General features: G+C 45.3%; 1 protein-coding gene across 12 annotated transcripts in view; it reads right to left on the bottom strand.

The window, feature by feature from the left end:
- MAPK8IP3 (mitogen-activated protein kinase 8 interacting protein 3) overlaps nt 1–17,776 on the bottom strand; it is an 892,115-nt gene that overhangs the window by 279,283 nt on the left and 595,056 nt on the right. For all 12 annotated transcript variants that reach the window (XM_069646979.1, XM_069646985.1, XM_069646981.1 and 9 more), the window contains 3 exons: nt 16,678–16,826; nt 7,540–7,596; nt 1,979–2,149 (listed from right to left, as the gene is read on the bottom strand). In XM_069646979.1, coding sequence (XP_069503080.1) covers nt 1,979–2,149; nt 7,540–7,596; nt 16,678–16,826 — 377 coding nt within the window. The remainder of the gene's footprint in view (nt 1–1,978; nt 2,150–7,539; nt 7,597–16,677; nt 16,827–17,776) is intronic.

Here is a 17,776-nt window from a genome sequence, read left to right as displayed (position 1 = left end):
TAACGGCCCGCAGCCTGAGCGGATGCCCTAGTTTCGCTCGGGCCTACCAAAGCTTTGGCTGGTGGGCCGTTAAATCTCATGTCTAGCGCCCCCCTCACTCCTCCGCCAGGGTGTGAAAGCTATAATGTTTCTCGAAAAAGACATTGGATGTTTAGGACATCATAAAACTGAGTACAATCCCGCACTGCTTTCAGTTCAGGCGAAACACTCTGCAAATGTATGGAATGTTATGCCCAACATCTGGTCGGACCAATCAGAGGCGCTTTTACCCCAGCTCTATAAATACTGGGAAAGATTTGCAAAACGTATTTTTAATATGGGCTTGATCTCTACAATCGAAATAATGTCTTCTTTTTGCAGCTATGAGCATTTGAGCATATGCTCCACATCTGGATGGTGACGAGGGGGTCTTGGCCATCCCACATGCTATCCTAACCCTCATTCAATAAAGTGGGAAGCCAGGCCTTTCATGTGCACTGACCTTGTCTAGTCTACCAGGTGCAGCATGGTAGTGTGCAAAGCAGACTGCAGCACTCTCTTGCTTTCCTTGAAATGGTTCTGCACAGCAATTGTCATGCACTGCAGAAGCGTTGCTGTGCTAGAGCCATTTCCCATATCTTTAGTAGGGATAGCAAAATAAATTAGCCTTCCACAGGCCTCTTGCTCTGAAATGCACTATTGAGGCACTCACGAGAGGAGGGCCCGTGGGCATCCTTGCACAAGCAATCAGACATCCCTCACCCATGCATGCATGCCTCTGGTAATGCAGATAGGGACAGACAATGCAGCACTTGTGCAGCCTTCTCAAGCCTCCGAAATAGGGGTGGGGGGGAGCTTTTATGCCAATTCAGGAGCTGCGCATTGTTCAGTTCTGCCACAGGAACAGCGCAGATGTGCCAATGACCCTTTGCTAATCAACCCTGCTGTGCAAAGGTGGGCCAATGCTAGGCAATGTCAAAAACAAGAAACTTGTTGATCCAGGAAATAATAGGATTTTAAAAAGGAAATAAAACAGGCCCTATGCCGAGAGAATAGAGGGTTGAAATGAAGTGATCAAAAATAAATGTAAGTACGCACCACAATAGTGGTACAATGTTTAGCCAATGGGATAGATGCTGTGGCCCCGTAGCCAAAAGGGGCTCTCTTTGCACCAGGAGCCAATCCAAAATGATACACTGTGTCCTGACTGTGTAGTCAGGAATGCCGGAAGGACCTTACATGTAAAAAGACAGGTGACACTACTCCATCTTTCTTTCTAATTATTTCCCTGAATAGGAAATCTTCTTTCCAAGAGGATCAATTTGCATCAAGTAATGAAATCCTCTCCAATCGTAAAAAGTCCATCCTCAGAGACAAAGAGCAAGATCTACATGACAACACAAAAACCAAAAAGTAAAAAAACTCCTGCAAGGCTATTACTCCACTGAAAATACCAAAAACACAAAAAATCAAAATACAATCCCAGATGGGTCTGTCATCCTCTAACAATGCATTCTAATTTCTGTAAACAAGTAATAATGTTCACAAATCAAAACTAATTCTTTTCATAGAGATAATTTCATTACTTGATGTGAATTGATCCTCTTGGAAAGAAAATTGCGAAAAAGAATTGGAAAGATGGAGTAGGGTCACATGTATGTACTTGCTTTACAAGGACCTTGTAAATGTTAAATTTGTGCTCTGCATGGATTCCTGGAGTGTGGCCTAGAGTTTCAAACCTTATTATGGTTTGAAAAAAATGGCAATAGAAAAAATCCTTTCCATAAGAATATCTCCCTTCCTATTTGGTTTTTAGAGCTTTTTCTTATTTTAAATAGAGGCGAGCAATCAGCGCAATGGTCTGGCACTTGACCCAGGAGCCTTACTACGGCTAGCAGCATCACTCTCGGATTGTGGACGAGGAAAGGTACTTAAGTGCAAGAGCTCAATCGCAACCATTCCAGCAGCTTTGGCGGCCCCTTAGGGCCGAGGGACTCACTCTTCCGGGAAGAATTCACGGGTTTGGCCGCCGGATGAGATCTGGCACATAGTATGACTGCGGCGCTGGCTGAAGCCCGCCGTTGTGGGAGATTTGTAGTGGATGTTCATCGATGGGTACGACCTCTTTGTGGGTGGCGGGCTGGCAGAGGAACTGAACAGCCGACTGAAGCTAAAATAGACCAGGGGAGAAAAGCAGAGTGAGAACATGGGAATACATTGTAGGAGCTTCAACAATCTACCAGACTTGACACATAAACTATACCAAACTTTCACTTTCTTCCAGGTCTTTGACACTCATTAGCTGAATGGACGATGTCACTGTTGACATTACACTGGACCTAGACCCAACCTTTGCATTCCCTCATGACATACATACCCCCTCCAAAAGCGGACTTGTTTTGACACAAACTCTGTGCATACTTATCTCACTGAAAAAACTCACACAACCATCTCTCGCACAACAAGCTGCACACACTTCACCACACCGCAACAACACTTAAGCCGCACCAACAGAACACGCGGACTGACACCAATCCAATACTCGCACCAAAGCTCAGCACCCGGTGTCTACCGAGTTGAAGCTGCCAACAGTACATAACTCCTCTCACTATCCTTAACCCTCTTCACCTTACTAACCCATCCCACCTTCTCGTTTGCAGATCCGGCAGAGCGCCTGGGGACCAATTCTGTTGGTGACGGTGCGGGGTACAAATACCTTTAACACAACATAACATATTAGAGGCAAAAGCTATGATCCATTCACGTTTGCAAACATTCTAATGCTTATACAATTTGACTAATTGATTTATCTGTCTTAAATTTTCCAATAACATTGCCTGGCCAATCCTCCCTCCCCCGTAACTTCAGTCCTTGAAATTAGAAAATGTGCGGCAAATTCCTCTAATGATTTAAAAGTTATTAAGCATGAAAAAGAAGTTGGTTTTGGACCGAGTTCACTAGTTTTGCCATTGACGAAAGGGTGCTTCCTTTAGACACCCGTGCAGCGAAAATTGCTGGACGGATTGGTGCAAAATATGGAACAAGTTGGGCACAAAGTGGTGTACAGGGGTGCTTCCTTTAGACACCTGTGCAGCGAAAACTGCTGGACGGATTGGTGCAAAATATGGAACAAGTTGGGCACAAAGTGGTGTACAGGTGCCTTTTGGTGGTTAGGTGTAAATCTATCCAGATTTTTTTTTTTTTTATTTGACCTAGAAAGGGCTGCCCCCGAGCCAGAACAAATGTATATATTGCCCATGGTGCGTTGCAGCAGTGGGGCTTTCTAGAGATGAAATGCCGTGCTTGTTTGCTCGATGCGATGCATTCACGTGATAATGCTCTGGGAACTGAGAAAATAAAATACGCAAAATGGTATTTGGAGCAGGGAAATGGAAGTTTGACATCATGGAAGATATCGGAAGGGCTAAAGAGGACCAAATTGGGAGTTTGATACTTTGGGTGAGGGTTAGAGAGGCCTTATTGACGACTTGGGTCGTTTTCGTGTTTTCAGCAGAGATCTTACAGGATTACCGCGGGTAAATAACTATAGAGTGATGTGGGAAATGAAACAGGGGAAATTATATTAGGTGATAGCCAGGGGGCACATCGACTGTATGCGGACGATGTGGAGACCCAAAAAGGGAGGGAGTGCACACGTAGAGTTGAAGAGGGGCTGTGGAAGACATTTTAAGGTGTTTTCGTCTTACTGAAGTACTGAAATCGTGTTGCGATTCCAGGTGAATTCGTTCTAGTGGGAATAGAATGTCGGCACAATGGTTTTCGCAGCTATGCTCCTCTGGGAAACCTTTGGGAGAAAATCCCTTGGGAATGAAGGTGGAAAAAACTTTGTCGCCTAGAGCATTGTTGGCAACTAAACCAAACAGACCAAGGATGGAGGATCCATTGACTAGGAGTTTAAGAACTTCTTGGTTGCTTTTGAATGAATATTTGGGTTTTGATGCATTAAGAGATCCAAGTGCTTCAGTATGGATGAATCCGAATGTTAAACATGAAGGAAAATCCTTGCCAATGGGCCGCCGTATTTAATAGATAGAAAGTGGCAAATGCCCATGGCGGAAGGACATGACCAATGGCCATTGCATTCTACCCAAATCCAATTGGCAGGTAACACAGCGGAAGGCTATGGCCAGTGGGGCCTGGTGAATTACTGCTTTGGCCATGCCCATTGGCTCACAGTGTTTTACTGTAATTGTTGGAAAGCGGTCAGCCATTGCCAGTGGGTCATGGCCTTTCACCCTTATTATAGTAAAGTGCCAGAGGCCCCAGCTTAAGGCCCTGGCCACTGATCCTGGTTGTTTATTACGACAAGTGGTGTAATATATAGCAGAACAAAACCTTGACATTGAGTCATAAATCTTTAGTTAAGAGACAGATAAGGTGAAACAATTCAACAAAACAAAGCCCATGAAATTCGGCAGGTGTTGTAAGCGACGACAACCTTTACTTGGTCGGTAGGCAATAAGGTCTATTCGGAATTGAACCATTAGCACATGAATATAAAAACACAAGCTAGAATGATTATACTGAACTTTGAGTCCCCCCCAATGCACAGCCCATTAGCACATCCATCATATCACAAATGGCATAATGGACGACATCAACGGGGGTTTCCGATTTAAGGTAGTTGTTACTTCCAAAAGTAGACAAATGTTATGGCTTCTTTAGTGTTCAATTGTTTCCCCTGAACTAATTTAGAAAGGCAGCAGTAAGCCCAGTGCCCTCTAAGTCCAAGGGACTCACAGGCAAAACTTAAATTTTAACTGGGCACATTGCATACCCGAGCTGATAGGGTGGGGGTCAAACTGTTAACCAACAGTGCCCTGCTCATTCAAGAAATAGTGCACCCCTCACATTTCTGAGAACAGTTTGACTAGGCTGCGCTCTTTCTCAACCTTTTACAGTGGATATCAAGGAAACAGCCACCCCTTCCCTAGAAATGGACACGCGTGGACCCAGAAACACAGATATGCCAGGGTCAGAATCAGACCCTGAGCAGTAAAAACGCTGTAAACTGCGCGCAGTAAAATAAAACCATGCTATGCTCAGAAAGTGGATCAATGGCTGCAGTCTCCTGCTGCAGAGCTGTGTTTAACATGCCAGTTCATTCATTACTCATGAGCCGACTCCTTCATGCCCTTGGACGCCCAGCTTTGGCTGGAATCTCTGAACTGTGGCCTGCTCCTAAGAAGGGAATGCTAAAAAGGAAGTGCCTTGCACCTTTACAGAAGGCCTAATGCAGGAAGTGAGGAAACACCAGATGGGAGGGAAGAAAAGGGCAGGTGAATCCACAAGACAGTCCAGGGAGGCAAGGGCTTTGTGACTGTAGGCCTTGGAAGGAAGGCGTGGCTGGCAATGCAGGACTTGAAAGGGAGAACAGCACCGCACTACGTTTCTATAAAAGGTCTTCTCTAAGCGTTATGGGCACTTTTGTTTTGGTTATCATTTGTTGTTTTCTGTATATGATCCGAATATTTTCAGGATAAACCTAGGCTCAGGGAAAGGACATAGCTCTGGGCATATGGGGAGGACAGCTGCCCTAGACTCGGGTAGGTATGATCCAGCAGTCCGGGTCTACAGAAGAGTCACAAACCTACTGGGATAGCAGGGACCAAGTGCACAGTAGAAGAGGACCCATGTTAGGGTCAGGCTGCGGAGTACTGCGCTGTCTCCAGTAGAATGTCTTTCCAGTGAGCCGGGACTGCATGACAGTGCATACCCAATTTATTCCAGAACCATTCTATAGGGCCCTGTGGCTTCTACCAGCGACCAGCACTACATGCAATGCGGAAGGGGCATGGGTGGCAGCCCAGTGTCCTGCAGTGATATTAGCAGGCAAGGTCTCTTCGGACTATAGCCCCATGTGTGGAACACAGGCGAGCAGGATCTTGCAAGGACCAACAGCAATACTCTCCCAAAGGCATTACCCCCCTTCTCATTGGAGTAGAGGGGAGGGAGGAGCTGGGGCAACACTGTGCACGGTGGCACTTATTGTTCACAAGAGATGAGGTAAGTAAGATCATCAGATGCGATCTCAGACCTGTGGGGAAGTGGGATTTTGGCAATACGCTGGCGAAGGGATGGTGAGATGCTTGAGAATTATAACCAGGAGATGGAAAATTGCTATTTTATGGGGATTTGTGTACCAATGGCTAACTGTTTGGGAATAGGGGGATCAAGCACCCTACAAGTTGAATTAGCTACGAGTGACTTCATTGGAGAATTCATATACTTTATTAAATATGAAAGTACACTTGTGTGGAGTAATCAACTGTGACGTACCAGGTCGTTTCACTAGTCCCCATGAAAAACTATCCAGTGAGGGCATCGACTTATTGTATTCTGGTTATGCAACAAAGCTCCTAGAAGTTGGCAATAGCGATACTGTTCTAAGACTGAGATGACAAACACTACTGATGTTTATTGAGAAGCACTTCAGTTAAACTCAGTTAGCATAAACCCAGTGCTGGGAAGACTGTATGTGTTCTCTTGTTTTACTGTTGTGAACCACATGAAAAGAAACGTGTGCTAGCTCAGTTCATTCATGCACTGGTTGCATCACAAAGGAATAAAGAACAACCATGCCACACGCACAAAGGCCCTTATTCACGGAGCGTTTTCCAAAATGTGCTTTCAAGATGTTTTGTCAGGGATGCTTTGCCCTGCTTGACAGTTCCTGACAATATAATAGTCTGGATGTTGACGCAGAAAATCAACCCCTTTGCAGACTCAGAATCCAACATGATCAAAGAGGCCAAGTAACAAAGAACCACCTTTAAGGGAGTATTTTCGGCAAATATCAGAACATAATGCATCAATGGAACTATTACAAAAATGTGTCATTCCTCCCTCTTCGTTTCTTTTGGCTTCCTTAAAATATTTACACCACCAGACATTCTTTAAGACCAAATAATAGTATGGCAGTCCTTACCCGTGGACTAGCAGGTAGAGGTTAGCTCACATGAACGAAACAGCTGTCTCCACACTCCCGAGGTCTCCCAACACACCCAACCTCAGATACTGCCACAGTATATATCTCAACCTCTCAAGCCATGCATCTGTCTCTGCTTCACCCACACACGCGTGCAGCAACTACTCGTACAGTTTACAAACCCCAACTTCTCAGAAAACACACATGTCCCAACTTCTCCCACAATCCACAGCAATCTGCTCTCTGCAATATGTTTCTCAGCAATCCATACCGCCTGCCGGGGGCTACTAGAACGTGCTTCCCAGAACAACCCACTATATCCCCAAACCTCTTTAGCCCAACGGATCTCTTAGACCCCCCATTGAAACACCTCAGAAAGTCTTCCGATAGGCCCTCTTGTACTCCTTCCATAACACTAATTCCACCCTTCTGCAATCCCTCTATTCCTTCCTGTAACACTCCTTATTAATCCTCCTATGGCATCACCATGCCATTCCAGCAAATCGGTCCAGCCCCTTCCACAGCCCATCCCTTCCTCGTACAACACAACGGCTCACTGCATCCCACCACAGAATTGTGTTACTATGAGCAGATCCTGCCTGGTTACGTACAACTGCCAGATGGTGGACTTCTTCTTCTCTTGGACAGACGGATGCTCCCGAGACGCCCTATACAGAGAAGGAGAGAAAAACGTGTTACAGCACAAAGAGAACCAAAATTTATCTAATGTCTGCAATGTTTATGAGGGATGAGCCCCACTTTTAAATGCCTGTAAATTACAGTTAAACAGCAAAGACAGAAGTGAATAAAAAAGTGTGTTCAGTCAAGAGCAGCAGGCAAATGAAGTTGCAGAAAGGAGGACTCCTCAAACCAATGGCAGGGACTCGGGGACCAGACCTCACCTTCACTCCCCAAAGACACCGACACCTGATCGGGGCCTTATGTATGCCTGCTTTGCAGCTTGGTGGCCACCTCGGGATAGTAGTATATGCTTATAGATACTTTAATGGAGAATGAACCTACACATGCCCATGAACAGCACCTTCATACGTGGACAGAAAGTCCTTATCGAGTTGCATGACAATCTTGGCTGTTGACTATGGTAAAGAACATGTCGGCTGAAGGCCACATTATGTGGAGCATTCTTCTACTTTACCGCCTTGAAAGTCAAGCTTCTTAAAGCCTTGGTTAGGGCATTGGCACTGCAGACTGACGTGAGGCTAAATGGGAAGGGAACAGGGGCAATAATAATGGCAGAAACAGCGATATACAATCGTGGTCCAAATGGTCCTTGTGGCATTCGGACGTGCAAGTGTGTGGAGAAGAAGTGCAGGGGATGGGGACGGAAGGAGGAGCAGGGGAGAGGATAAGTGCTGGAGGAGGGTCCGGAGGGAAGTGCTAAGGGGAGTCATGCAGGTGAACCTCAGGCTGAGTGCTAGTGCAGCGACTCTCAAGGGTGGGATGTGGAGCCACCAAGCAGAGGCCGCAGGGCAGTGCAGTGGGGGGAGGAGTGCTGGTATTGACTGGGAGGAAGGGCCTGGGATCCTGTGAGATTCAATCCCTCCATGGTCTTGCTCCCCCTTATCTCTCCTCTCTCCTCCCTTTCTACACTGCCTCCCGCTCCCTTTGTTCTGCTGACCACTTCCTTCTCACCATCCCTCCATCCCCCTGTGCCCCCTCCCACTTCCGTTCTTTCCAGCTCCTTGCCCCCCTGCACTGGAACTCCTTACCTCTCTCCATCTGCTCTATTCCTTCCTTCTCCTCATTCCGCACATCCCTTAAATCTCTCCTTCTCCATTCTCCGCCATGAAACCCCTTCCCCCTCCTTGCCCCCCTTCCTTCCTCTCTCCCCTTGATCATCTCCTTCCTCTCTCCCTCCTCCCCACTCTCATCCTTTTCCCCTTCCCTCCCCTCCCCTTCTCCTCCTCCCCCCTCCCTCGCCCTCTCAGTTCTACTGCTAAGTTTCCCCTCTTCCCTCCAGTTTAATTGCTCTTCTCACTGTTGTGTTGGACTGATTCATTACTGTATGTTGCTTCCACTGTTATTGGTTTATGTATCATGTTGTTTTGATGTTCAGCGCTTTGGCGTAAGGCGCTTTATAAATACGATAAAATACAAATAAAAATACAAATTCATGGGGATCAGGCCACCCATCACAGCGGCAGTGGGGTGATTAGCAGGGAAGGGAAAGAGGGAAAGAGGTAGAAAAAAGCAGTTTTAACAGAGAAATATATAATTAATTACTTTTGCAACAAAAAAAAATACAACAGATACGAGTTCTTATTTATCTACTGTTGTAGGTACAGGACTCACTGTTTTCCTAAGATTTTAAGGGGCCATATACCATTTCGCAATTTAACTAGACATTTTCTTAAAAAGCAGAATAGCATTGTTTCTACATCCTAGTCAATCTATTTGTTCCCGCTTGTAGTGATTCAGATGCCGCCATCATGGCCAAAGGAGGTACAACCTCTGAAAAGTGACCGCAATTTTTTAGCTACTTGAAAACTGGCTCTCAGGCCTGAAATACCAAAAACAAGATCTAGGTGTTGAGATATATATTTATATATAGAGACCACAACTGTAGCATACATGCCTTCTACCCAGTGGTGGAGCCAGGGCAGGTAAAGGGGTAGTCGCCCCCAGGACTCCTCCTCATTTACCAATGTACACCCCTGTCTCCTTCAGGGCTAGCACTCATATCACTTGAACACAGCTCTTACATTTTTGCAATTAATTTAAGTTAAAACAAGTACATGCGCCAAACTGTGTGGCTCAGCTCACATGCTGGCCGCAGGTTGTAAAGCAACCAATTTGGCATTAGTTGGTGCCTAGTGTGCCCTGCATGTTCCAGTCCTTCTGCAGCACACTCACGCTGCTTGAATTCGGTTCCTCACTAGCTCACCCAAAGAAATGACTCGGCACTGAAGAAGACCTAAAGGTAAGAATTTATTTTAGAAAATGTTTTCCCACTATATTCATGTGTCTTTGAATATAATGCAAGTAGTGTTTGTGTGTGTGGTTGCGCGCCCACAAGAGTGTGGAGTGAGTATGTGCATGTATGCATGTGTATGTTAGTGTCAAAGTGTGTGTGCCCATATGTGTGACTTCGTGTTTGGGTTGCCTGGGTATGAGTATGCAAATGAGTACAATGCATGTATGTGTTTTTATGGCATGGCAGGAGGCTGCTGCCAGGCTGATATTTATTGTGGGCTCAGCTTCATGAAAGCTATTTACTGTGACTCTTCTGTAATAGATAGATTGTGGCCACAGCTTAATGCAAGTGATTTACAATGACCTTTATTGTCATAGATCGATTGTGGCTGCAGCCTCATGCAAGTGATTTACAGTGACCACTACTGCTGTAGAGATTGGGGATACAGCTTAATGCAGGTGATTTACAGTGACTGTTACTGTCATTAATAGTGACAGTATTCTCATGCAAGTGGTTTACCGGGACAATCACTAGCATAGAGATTGTGGTTCTAGCTTCATGCAAGTGGTTTACAATGATCATTACAGGCAAACAGAGTGTGGCCGCAACTTTATGCAAGTGGTTTGCAGTGACTATTACTGGCATACATAGATTGTGGCCTCAGTCTCCTGTAAGTGATTTACAGCGACCAATTGCTGGTATATAGAGATTGCGACCTCAGCTTCAAAAACGTTTTGTAAAATGCTAATGTGTAAAGTTGGCGACATGGCATTTACTGGATTTTTTCAAGTGCTTCCCTACACAAACATATGTACAATATGTGACTTTTTACTCCATGTTCTCAAAATTGGTGCTGTGAAATGCACCATTTCAAGACATAATATTAAAATGTTTCTTGGGGGAGAACCTCCCCCCAGTCCCCAATTATCCATACATTATTTTGGGGTCCTATCTCTATGCCTATTCGCTTGCACTAATTTGGGGAAATATTTTAAAGTATTGAGCAGCTGTGACTAACCGTGAATCATTTATATTCATAGTACCTCCTCAGGAGCAGCCCCACCCCCAAAAGCTTGTCCTGCCGCAGCTTCTACCAACAGAGTCACACCACGCGAAAGGTGTGACTGCATCTAGTACGAGTATGGATTCTTTTTTACTATTCTTTTTAGAATGGTACATGTACTTTTTCTGGCCTTATAATAAAACTTTGTAATAGAATAAATAAAGCACTCCATTATCTGCTTACATGATTTATACAAGATAGTTATAAGACTTGTTCAACCATTGGGTTTGTTGAAAGTAGACAGCCATTGACTGACCTCACCCAGGCAAGGTTTTTGGGGAATTAGTGCTACATAAAGTATCCATATTGGCTGAAGATTTCCAACAGGAACCTTTTTTCACATGTTGAAGTGTCAATCATAGGTGGCAATTTTAACATGAAATTAGGAAATGTTCCCCAGAGGGACTCATAGGTTATGCCCAAGTCTTGTATGATGGCTACCAGATGTGATACATCCGGTTTAAATTCTTACTTGTTCTTAATTGAACGGGCCTGGGACCACTTAATGAGTAGATGCATTCTGGGCTGGGCAAGAGAACCAATAGATAATGGCAGCTTTAAATGAACCATATACTATTTACTGGTTGAGATTGCCCACTAGTGGAAGAGATGTCGGTCTTGGATTGGATTGAAAGCGATCACTTATCATTGTCTCTCGTTCGTCTTCTGAAAGCAAGTGAATTAACATCAGTAGATGAAGACCAGGTGGTTCCGATTTTGTGACCTCATATGGGTGACACTTCAAGTGGAAATGGTTGCTTAAGGACAAGACTGTCACCACAGTCATCATGTCAACAATGAACATGTGTCTCAATGAATTATTCACAAAAAGGTCTGCGAGAACCTCTACCGAGAACGAACATGGGCAAATAAAGTGCTCTACGGGAAGGTACCCACGTTTTAGCTCACTGTACCCTTCACAGAGGATAAATATCCATTTGCATATCAGTCTGGTCCCACCCACTTGGGCAGTCAAGCACTAAAAATGCTAGGCAACTCTCCTCCGAACAAGAGTACTAACAGCAACCCTAGACACACGTTTCAGCCTTATTGGGCCTAATCATTGAGGTGAAGCTGTGCCTCTCTAAGCACAGTGAGCAAGGGGTCCATGTCTGGATTCGCCTGTCGAACGTAGGGTAGACCTAAGTCAGCATACTCACCTTGCGAGTCTCCGTAACGTGTACATGCTGACTGACAGAAGAGGCCTCCTCTCGACCTCTCAGGCAGAGTGTCTACACTGCTGACGTAATAATGAGAGCCGGCAGGGCCAGTCTTTCGACGCCCCGCTGGCTCCCATTAATCGCTGATACATTTGTTGCAGAGCCCAAAAGAAAAAAGATTATGTAGTGGGGGACATGCCCCTGCAGAGAGACAGGCAGCACAGTCCCCCATGAAAATAAAGGACACAGGGACTGTGCTGCCTGTCACTCAGGTGAGTTTGCAGCCTGCGGTTCAAGCAACAGATCACAGTAGATTCAAAACATAATTGCGAGTCAATAGAAAGCATTCCACAGATGTGCTATATAGCCTCATTTACAGCCTCTATACATCAGTCTTACAGTGGAATTTGTATTGACAGCGGGAGACAAGACAGGATTTTTTGTGTGGCACCCATCGCAACATGACTTTTGCAGTAGTCGAGTCTCGAGTTGATAAACCAGCTCCCACTACTGGGGCTCAGTCATTGGAAGGTATAAAAAGGAAGGAGTAGCTTAACTCGGTGGAGATGAACGTATTGGCTGTTTAATATCTTGTATATGAAGTGTGTGGACTGCATTCCACTGAAAATAAACATTTTTTATTTTGACTGAAGGCTCAGTTGAAGAAGGAAAAAAAGGCAGGCCGATCTGCCCTGAGTGCAAGATGACGCAAAGGAGCACAACGGGCCAGGAAGATCAACTTACATCTTAATTCTAGTGCTTGAAGACATTATCCCAATTAATCAAGCTGACATAGAGCACCATTCCTGGACAGTTAAATCCGAGTATTGTCTGCACAGGAGTGGCATGAAAGACAAAAAGAGGAGATTAGGTGTTGAAGAGGACTTATGCAAATACTGACTACATGTTTTGAGAGCAGGAATCCGTCCAGGGAGTCCTAGTGCAGTAGATCTCTCATCCAAAAAAGAGAAGAACCAAAAAACGACCATTCGGCCTGCTCTCACAACCTCCAACTGGCACATGGAAGCCCACTGCACTGAAGGGCGGAAAGAGAGATCCAGCATAATCAAAAAGCAGGCCAAACCTTTGTCAGCAAAGGCCAAGATGCTGTCGCTAACATCGAATAAGGCCGACTCTGTAACATGTGTGGGGCCCCAGTCCCAGTTTGAATAGGGCCGAATATTATGAGCATCATGATGAGCTTGGAGCTGCCTTACAACCTCTAGTTCCAATACCGTGGCCAGAGTTTTACGGATGGCAATAGTGTGAATGTTGGCTGAGCAGGAGCTATCCAGCAAATCCTTTTTTTTAAAGGGGTCTAACAATCCCTCTTCTGAAAAGGTGGGCAGTCCTTCAGACATTGAATTTTTAATGATATAAGCCATAAAGAAGTCAAGGGGCTCATCACAAAGATCTTGTGAAAACAACACTTGATACGTTAGTACCTTTTAAGATTAAGAGTTCAATAGAGTCTTTATTCGGAATTCAAAAGTAAATGGGCACGGGGGTAAAGTGGAATGGAGGAGTCCTAATCAGAGGCAGAGGCAAACGAAAACAAGGGGTGGGCATTCATGTCAATTCCCCCATTCCTCAGTCAGAGTCATACAGAATTGTCCATGTACCTTTTAATGGGCAACTAACTCTTTGGTCAGGATTGTTTGTTAACAGAGGTTTTTCCCAGGATCCTCCCCCCCGCACCCACCCTGGGCAATTTATGTTTCGTTTGCACACTTATCGAAGGGCTTTCCTGGACTCCTTGTAAAGCTCTCCTCCAACAGTAGGGTTTGTGGCATACCTCTTTGGAATACTTTGCCTGCCATTTGTGTATGGAGGGGGAATCCAAAGTGTTAGACAAGTCATACATTGCTTCTATTCTTTACCAAATAAGGTCTCTCATAAAAAAGAGTGTCTGCAAAGGGCTCTCAAGCAGTGTTGATTTGAAAAGGTTTCCTGAAACATTTCTGTCTGGATCCCTCCCCGGCGTCCCGTACAATTTCCAAGCACAAACCAGTGCCTTTGAATAATCTTCTCGTGTCAGGTGTGCCTCTCCTCCTAGGCCGCAAGTAGAGTAGCGCCTCCTAGGCGTTGCAAGTACTTGTGTTGTATCTCCAGTAAATTGCATAATGTCAGGTGAGTTAGGCCAAGAGGGACTGTGTGTGCCTGGTTGGGTTCAGTGGACGTCCCTTTTACAGGGCGCATGGCGATATTACCCAAGCCCATTTTACTTCCCTCCTTGCCAAAGCAATGCTCACTTGTGCCTGGTGATCTATCACTATGCCTTGCCACTGGTCAACTGGCCAATGATCAGCCACAAGCTCAATCCTCCTCCCACTTGTCCCAGACAAAGGATAAGCTTGAGTTGCCTTTGTTGCTGTCTTCCACTGTCCTTGACTTCCTGATTTCCTGCACCTTCTCCCCTCCTTGGACAATTTTCTTTCCCTAGCCACTTCCTCCCTGCCAATCTCTACCTGTATATTTCTCCCTCGCTCTCTCTGCCCCTCTCCCTCTCCTTCTCCTTCTCTCTCTCCTCTCCTCTCCACTTCTTCATCTCCTCCAGGTTCTTCTACACTCTCCTTGTCTTTAATGTTTCCCTCATTCAACCCCTTCTGCTCTCTCCTCTCCTCCTTAACGTTTACCTCTTCCATACTCCTCTGCTACTTTCTCTGCACTTTCCTTTCCTTCTGCACCTTCACGTCACCCTCTTCCTGCCACTTACTTTGAAACTTGAACTCCTCCACCTTCTGCCCCAAGCCATTATAACACCGTTGTCACGTTCTGCATGTCCACCTCCTGCACCCTCCACTCCTTTACCTCCCGCTACTCCAACTGACCACTATTAACCTTTCTCTCCCTGTACTTATATACTTGCCCAACCTCTCTGCTTGGGCCAGATATACCAGAATACGGGGAACCTGGAAAGTGTAATTTGTCTGCTCTGGGGACTAAAATGTGGGTGAATGGGCAATTAACTCCGGTATATGAGATAGACTTCCTCGGCTTTGCCATGAACCACAGATCAAGCCATCTTGGTTTCTGGCCTGCGGTACATGCGAGTACCTGCATATCAGAAGCATGGCGAAGTACCCGCAGGGCTTTGCTCTGCTCCACCCTGGCTCGACCAATGTAATTATATGGTGGAATGATATGTGTTGAGCATCTCTGGAGGCATGATTTTTCTGGTATGATTTGCACACTTTGTTAAGCAGGGATAACACTGCAAAACCACAATGCCCTGAGATTGTAGTATTGGTGCTATGTGGGGGTAATGTAATGTTGCCATGCTGGCCCATCTCTGTGCTGTGGGGGAGACTAGGGATCCTCCCCATGCCACCCCTAGACTTATCATGTAAAAGTTTTGAGGGGACTAGCCCCCTCGGCCATCCCCATGCTGACGACTAGGGCTAGGCAGCGGACATTGTCACAAGCTCCACACTTGATACACTTGTCCGAATCGCATCCATAATGGATTCCATTAGCACCATCCCGATCAGATATGATGAGATGCTGTCACCAGAGATGGGACTGAAGGAGAGCAGAGGGGCAGACTCATGTAACAGGCCGCAGGAGGAGGAGGATGCCTTTATGGTGGCATTGGGTTTAGCAGTCACCGCACTGCCTTCTCTCATATCAGAAATGTTTTCTCATATTTCTTTAAATGTTGGGCCTTTCACTAATCGCAGCAGGTGAGTATGTAGGGGGGCTCAACATGCACTAATTAAGTTGTTTGCAAAACAACAGGGAATAAACATAAATGACCTTGAGAACCACCCTACAAACTTCAAAACACATGATGACTCTTCCATTGATGTTCAGGCTTCTTCAACGATGTTTATAAATGGCTTCAATTAAATTAATTTCTTAGTGATAAATATTCACAATTATACTCAGGACTAGTTGTCAGTGTCTGCATGAATGAATACGACATAGAGCAGGGCTTGCTTTGTTAGATTGTGATGTATTGACATTCGATCTTGAAAACTTTCTATTCTTTTGGTATTTCTAAAATTGAATGTACATTTCTGTATTATGTATATTGAGAAAGTCTATGATCCTAATATAAAATCTTAACATCTATTCATACATCCATGATTCGCAGTTCTCAATTGTTGTTGTGTGAGATAATATTGTTGGTGCCTGTTATGTGAGATAACAATTTTGACGCCTGCAATAAAATCCAAACATCCAAAAAAGATCTTTGTAAACCAGCAGTGATTCACAACACTCATTTTTTGTAGGAGTGTGTAGGAGGTGACAGGCTACACACTAGCTCTCGTGCCACCAGCTATTCTTGCCTTCCCAAACAATGCCACTGGGTAGCTGTTGTCTTGCTGTGTCCCCAATGCCATGCCTGCCTTTCTGCGATGCAGAATTATCAGGCTGTCATTTAGGTAATCTTTGTTAAAGAAAAAGCCCTAGTCTCAAGGCTACCCCTAGTCATGAGCGAGACTTGGTCCAGAGGCACCTAGCTAAGGAATTTCAGTGATGTTACTGAGTTAGTGAAGCCTCACAGAAAGTTACACATTTGAAAGTAAAGTGGCATTTTGATTTCAGTTTCTTTCCCCCATCCCCCCCGGCTGTCCCCGGGGCTCACCTGATCATCTCCGTCCACCGAACAGCCTCTTGGAGCTCCATCAACCTTTCCTTGTACTGGTTGCGCTCCATGAGGACACGTGCCATCTCAACCCGGGTGAAGCGCCTCCGCTGGGCGATGGGAATGTTGTCTTGCAGCGGGGATGAGCACTAGATCAGTTGACAAAAGAAAAAAACGGGGACATGCCATTAGGAAGAGCACCACAAATAGCCCTTCTCTCGTGGCATCAACTCGAGAGGACATCCCAAGACCCACTACCTTGAACGTTGTGTGCTGTGAGTAAATAAAAACTGCACCCAGGGAATACAGTGTCTGTACTGAAATCCTGTGAGCCTGTGCTGTCAATAGTCTCATCCAAACAACTCCAAGAAGATTGAGAGCTTAGGGTGACAGCTATTAAATGTACAACTGACTAGGCTACACCACATCACTGATACCTCATACAATTTACCCAAAAAACAATCTGCAGATACATGGGGTCCCGTCTCAGCAAAGAGAACCCTCTTTTGGAAAATGGCATGCCACTAATCAATCTCATACTGCCACTGCAAGAGAAAAGTAAAAGACTGCCCCCAGCTCTGGCCCACTGGGAGTCAGAGCCACTCTCAGCCAGTGAAATAAAACTGGGACTCGCCACTGATACCTTTGCACAGGCATGTAATCCTGTGCATGCATTGGCAAGTAGGCAGCCTTGCAACCTGTACAATCCTGTGCCGTTTGCATCAACCTACAAATGCCCAGTTTAGGAAAGAGTGTGAAGGGGTCTGCTGGATATGGGGGCATGCTAAGTGTTAGAAAGGGTGCTCTATACCCTTCCTTTTGATTGGTTCGCTTCTCCTAAAAAGCACCTCATATTTGCTTTTTTTCTGTTGTGGTTAGGAGGTGTAGAGTGATGCTGTGGTATCTCTTTTCTGAGTGATTGTATCACGGCTCTTTATCGAGTCCTTCACTTACCCTTCCAATATGTACCACATTTTTGTTGAGTATGGCTTCCGTTGGAACTATTTATTTTTCAGCATGCTTTATCTTCCTTCTGTGATGTCATGTCAGAGGATTAAGGAATTCACAGTATGGGATACCACATTTACTCAACAAAGTA

The sequence above is a fragment of the Ambystoma mexicanum genome, chromosome 2q (assembly GCF_040938575.1).
Source record: "Ambystoma mexicanum isolate Mex_15411 chromosome 2q, UKY_AmexF1_1, whole genome shotgun sequence".
NCBI lineage: Eukaryota > Metazoa > Chordata > Amphibia > Caudata > Ambystomatidae > Ambystoma > Ambystoma mexicanum.
This window is presented reverse-complemented; position numbering and strand designations above follow the sequence as displayed.